We start from the raw sequence: 5,569 nt of genomic DNA on the forward strand, positions 1-5,569 counted from the left end.
AGGAAGAGAGAAGGGTTTGCATAAAGTCCATGGCAGGAAAATTTGGGTGTTCAACCCCCTCAAGTATGGGTAGGTTGATGCTTGACAAACAGAGAACCACTGCACTGGGAACAGCTACAATTTCAGAATTAATGACCCTGCAGGAAAACAGCCCCTTCTGTCAAATTTTCCCCAGTATTTCACTCCAGGTCACAGGATCTCAGCATTTCCCAGTTGCTGGGGTTACCCTCAGTCCAGCGAAGCCAGCAGGTCCCTGGCAATAAGGAGGAAGTTGGGGCGATGCTGGGAGCTCTGCTGCACCCCAAACACAGCAGGGTCACCCCTCTGGCAGGGTGGTGCCACCCCCGGTCCCTGCCCCGGGCAACACCCACTGCAGAGGGATACAAAGGAGGTGTCGAGGTGCATTCCTCACTGCTCCTTTGTGCTGTGCCTCCTCCCAGGCTCACGTACTGCCACGGTTTCTATGGTGAGCGCTCGCCCAATTCCAGTAGGGGCTGTGCAACCACCTAAGAGCCCATTTTCCCCTTCCAGAATCCTCCTGCGGAGCACACGCGGCAAACAACCCGGCAGAAGGCACAGCCCCCTCCCGCAGGCACCAGCGCCAGCCCGAGCATCGGCACAGGGATCATCCCAAGGGGGGGAAAACAGCCCAGCTGTGTCCGGCATGACATCCTGGGTTTTGGGATTTTGAGATGGGAGTTTGTAAGTAAACACTTAAAAAAATTAAAGAAAGAAGGATCAGGTGCTTCTCAAAAAGCAGCTGCATACCTTGGAGCAAAGGACCCTTGAGAAAATGTGGCCCTCAAGTGGGAGGTCGCAGCTCCCTCTGACCCACCCCAGGATCCCAGTCCCTGATTATCAGCTGTTGTATCCCTTTGTATTGCTATTTTTCATCATATTGCTTTATATTCGAATTTTTAGATATAAAATCAAAAGAGCTGACACTTTCTCTGGGGTTCTTCCATCAGTTTAAATATTTTCCCACCCTCTTGATCCAGCTCTCATTTTACTCATCTTCTAAGCTGAAAAATGTACACACATTTTCCCTATTAAAAAAAGAATTAACGAACTCTGAATGAAAAAAATTTCTGCTGCTTCTCTATTGAAAAATAAAAATTTAAATAAATAAATAAATGTGGATTTGTGAAGGTTGGAAGCAGTGTCTCAAAAAAAAAAAAATACTCTAGCACATGAATTTAAGCATTCCAAAAAACCAAAGACAATGCAATCATTCCCTACAAGCCTATTAACCTATCCCTGCCAGGACAGTGTCAGGACTAATGAAGAAACCTTTCCCCCATTTCTTTGTGGAAAAAGAGACCCGACCCTCCTGTGTCTTGGTGATTCTTCCGCTCTAGCAGGTCTCTTTCTCTCCTCCAAAATATTTTAAAATGTTCTGTAGCTTGTTCATAATTAATAGGAATTTTACCTAATGGGAAATTAATGAAGCAAGAAGGAGAAGGCTAATTACTGTAATTTGAGATTGGCAGTGGTTCTCAGACCCCACAAAGGATGCTGCTCTGCCATGTGTGTGCCGAGGACGCGCCGGGCTGGAGGGAACGCGGCGCTGGGAGAGCAGCAGTGCCCAGGATGGAGCTCCATTGATAAATCACCTCCCAGCCCCTCTGACCACCCCTCCAGGTGCTCTCTGCTGCTCAACTTCCAGTGGAATTCAACAAAAAGGAGTGTAATTAAATAATGAGAGCAGCAACTACAGAAAACCCCATTGAGCTTGACAAAGAGAGAAGCCATGCTGTCCTCCAGAGGAGGAATTCCCTCCATGTGTTTAAAGATTGCTAAAGCAACATCATGTCTTTGTGTGCTGGAGAAAAGAAAAGCCCACCAAACTACAGCAACAAAGGAGAAAACAAAATAGAAACAAAATTGCTGCCTGACACGAATGAGCATATCATGAAAACAGCAGGAAGATTCCTTTGGCAGTGAGCCCCAAGTTTGGTTGTTTTAACTGGGAGCTCTAGGACTTCATGGGTTTGGTATCACCAAGATACAGCCTTGCATATTTTAAACACGCTGTTCTCAGCCCCCAAGGTCTGCCCAGCCTAACCCTGAGCGCAGGAATCCTGGATCCACAGGAGGAAAAAGAGGGTAAAGCTACGCCAACAAAAAAAATTACAGCAAACTATTAAGTTCTACTTTTTTCTCCATGTAAATCTAAGAAAAATGTGGTACTACTTTGATACAAAAACACCCTGCCCACGGATAAAACCAACTCAGTATTACACTGGCCTTGCTGTGAGTAATTCAGCCAGGCAGAGCTCTGCCAGCACATGCAGCAGCACGAATTTACAACATCGGTGAGAGGACGTGAGTCGTGAGTGCAACCACTCAGCTCTGCAGTCAGTGCTGGGCTTTCATTGTGTTCCAAAGCATTTCCCACATGCAAAATAATAAAGCTCCACGGTTTTAATGCTAGGCTTGAATACCACCATTTGCTAACTCATTATTAAAAGAGTTGGCCATTACACATTTTGTTTGCACCTGGTTACAATAACGGGCTTAACTCATTTTAGTGCTAAGGCAGCCCTATGAGATGGGACTGGTCTGCTCTAATCCAGGTACGGCTACACTGCCTCATTCAGCCTGATGGGAAAGCCAAGGGGGAGCCAGGGAGGAGGAGCACCGTGGATTCCTTGGGATAAAGGAGCCTGAGACTGCAGGAATCCTGTCCCATGGCAGCATTGCTGCAGGCTCCAGTGCAACCCTTTGATACAAAGAGCATGTTTTAACTCAGGTTTTCCTTTCTCCACCATGGATGTTAAGGAATCCCAGAAGCAGAATGGCATCCCGTGTGTTTGGTGCTCAAGGAGCCTCACTGAGGTCCCTATTTCGCTTCCTTCCCCCTCACCAAGGGCATTAACCAAGCTGGAGCCAGGAACGTGCACCCCCAGCCTCCCCTGCCACTGCAGCCCCAAGCTTCCCCAGCGTGCAGCAGCCCTAAGGAGCCCCTGGGGCTGTGCTGAAGCATTTTTGTGCTGCAGAGGAGACACCTCAGCCTTGCAGGGCTCCCCAGCAATGCTGCATTGGGGCTAGCTGGCAATCTGATTCTATAAATACTTACAAAAGCCAACATACACACAACGATAGCCCATGTTTTGGCTGCTGGGCTGAATTTGTAAAGCCTTTTGGGGGATCACAGAGGCAAGGAATGGGTTGGAGGGACTGCAGAGAGCACTGGTAACAGGCTGCAGTGAGGGGAAGGTGGTCCTGGAAGAGGTGGGACCCAAATTCCTTCAGTAGATTGCAACATCCCCAAAGGCTGTGACAGCACCAGCACCTCGGGGATGCGGGACGTGCCTCTGCCTGCTCCTTACCTTCACTGAAGACAAAATCCGCGGGGATGTCGAAGGGCTGGAGCCGCACTTCCGACAGCAGGAGCTGCACGGACTTCTGGTGGTCGCTGGAGACGAGGGAGATGGTCTGCTGCGCCTGGCACTCGTAGGACCGCCCGGCAGGGGTCACCAGGGCCGAGAGCCGGTGCGAGCTGGCCGTGTGCTTCCCGGCTGCCCAGGGGACACACACGGGTCAGGCCCGGCGCCGAGGGGCCGCACGAACAGAGGCAACGAACCGAACGTGCGTGACACGGCCGGGGCGCAATGCGGCAGCAGCGCCCTGCTGCTCCGGAGGGTCCTCCCGGGGTGGGACCCCGCTTTGGTGGGACACCCCACACAGCCAGGGCAGCCCCCGCACCGGGATGGGCTCCCGCAAGCGGGAACACAGTTCCAGCACACGGAGCAGCTCCACAAAGCGCAGAGCTGGCCCCGCTGCCGCCAGCTCCGCTCCTGTCACAGCGCCTGGAGTCCCTAACGTGAAATGGTTCCCGCTCGCAGACACTCGGGGTGCAGCCCGGCACCGTGGCTGTGCTCCCCACAGCTGGGGAACGCCCATTTCTGAGGCTGCACCTGGGCTCTGAATCCAGGTAGGCTGGAGCAGTGCCATTGGGGACCACCCCGCAAAGCAGGACAGGCCACAAAGCCTTCCTGAAAACACAACGGGGCCGTTTCACACAAGTATAAATTAGAGAAAATATTTTCCCATCACACCGAGCTTGTTTGGCAAGCGAAGGCCGCTGCAGCTGAGCCAGGTGGAACGAGGGGTATCTTCCACCTCCTGCTTTCTGCAGCCCTTTGTTCCCCTCGGGCAGCACAAAAAGGCAATCAGTGCTTCACACGGGCAGGGGCTGATGCGGCACGGCCGGCTCCGTGCTTTGGGGACTCAAACAGTGGGAAAACAGCCCCAAAACCAGCATGTCTTATGGCAACAACTCTAAACGCCCTTTTCACTGGAGCTGGAAAATCCTGAGGGAGAACTATTTGCAAGTAACAATATTTCATTTTTCAATTCAAGACAACACATTTCTGAGCCGAAATGAAATAAAAACCAAATGAAAGCCAAAAGAATGGAAACCCAGTGAGAAAAGAGGAGGCTGCTGGGTGCGGAGGTGTGTGGGGGTACGACACTAATGTCAATCTCGGGTATCCCGGGGAACTGCTGCTTTCCCACCTATTCAACCATCAGCGGGATTAACCTCAAAAACAATCTCCCCACAGGAAAGGAGACAAGTTTTTCCAGCCCAGGTGTCTCCCTGTCCCACCCCTCGGGCCCTGAGTACCACAGGACAGCGCTGCAAACGGGCAGAGCTGGGCTCTCCCTCCCCCGCCAACCGCGGTGATTAAAAACAAGGGGAAAAAAAAAACAGCGGAGGAAAAAAACATTAAAACATGCGGTTTAAAGCCGGCAGCTGGTCCCGGCTTTGTCGGGAGGATTTGGGGTTTCCTGTTTGCCGTAAACTACATTTAGGAGCAGCCCGCTCAGCGCTCCCCGCTCCCCGCGCCCGCCCACCCGCCGGGATCTCCCTTAATCCCCGAGACCGGGCGCTTACGGCTGACGGCATCCTTGAAGTAGGTGCGCTCGGAGGTGTCGTAGGTGAACTGGATCCGGCTGAGCTTCCAGGACGCCTCGGGGCCCCGGGACGTGTTGTGCCCCTCCTGCCGAGACAGGGCCGGTGAGGACCCCGCGGAGCCGCCGCGCCCCCGGCCCGGCTCCCGGCGTGCCCGTACCTTCAGGAAGGAGAGTTTGAGGGTGTACGCTTGGTCCAGCCACGAGAGCTCCAGCTCCGACTCGTTCGTGCCGCACTTGCCCTTCATCTCGGCGCCCCGCGACAGCGGGATATCGGCTTGCTCCGTGATCAGCTGCAAAAGGGAGCGGGGCTCAGCGGGGCGACCCCCGAGTCCCCCCCTGCCCCAGCGGAAAATCTTCGGAGGGAATAAAGGACTTTCCGAAAGTAGCGGCAGATGTGTGCATGTGTGTGTGCCCCCTGCCATCCCCGGTCCTGCCGGAGCCCCGGACCCCCGGGCCGCCCCCGACCCCACTCACATCCACATAATTGCTGGCCCACACGTCGTAGGGGACGATGAACTTGGCGGCGAATTCGGCCATGAGACACGTCGTCCGGTTTTCCCGCACCACGAAGATGTCCTTCTCGGGGTTAGGGGAGAGCCCGGAGAGGTTTTCAACTTCTTGCTCGGCGGCCAAGCGAGCCGCGGCGGCT

The 5,569-nt window shown here is 53.6% G+C and overlaps 1 protein-coding gene across 1 annotated transcript in view; it reads right to left on the bottom strand.

Moving 5' to 3' along the window:
- Positions 1-5,569, bottom strand: part of LAMP5 (lysosomal associated membrane protein family member 5) — a 10,559-nt gene that overhangs the window by 4,078 nt on the left and 912 nt on the right. Inside the window, exons 2-5 of the mRNA XM_031058272.1 lie at positions 5,395-5,567; positions 5,079-5,210; positions 4,901-5,006; positions 3,333-3,521 (exon numbers count right to left, since the gene is read on the bottom strand). Of these exons, the coding sequence (XP_030914132.1) occupies positions 3,333-3,521; positions 4,901-5,006; positions 5,079-5,210; positions 5,395-5,567 (600 nt within the window). The remainder of the gene's footprint in view (positions 1-3,332; positions 3,522-4,900; positions 5,007-5,078; positions 5,211-5,394; positions 5,568-5,569) is intronic.

This window comes from Geospiza fortis, unplaced genomic scaffold (assembly GCF_000277835.1).
Source record: "Geospiza fortis unplaced genomic scaffold, GeoFor_1.0 scaffold275, whole genome shotgun sequence".
Taxonomy (NCBI): Eukaryota; Metazoa; Chordata; class Aves; order Passeriformes; family Thraupidae; genus Geospiza; species Geospiza fortis.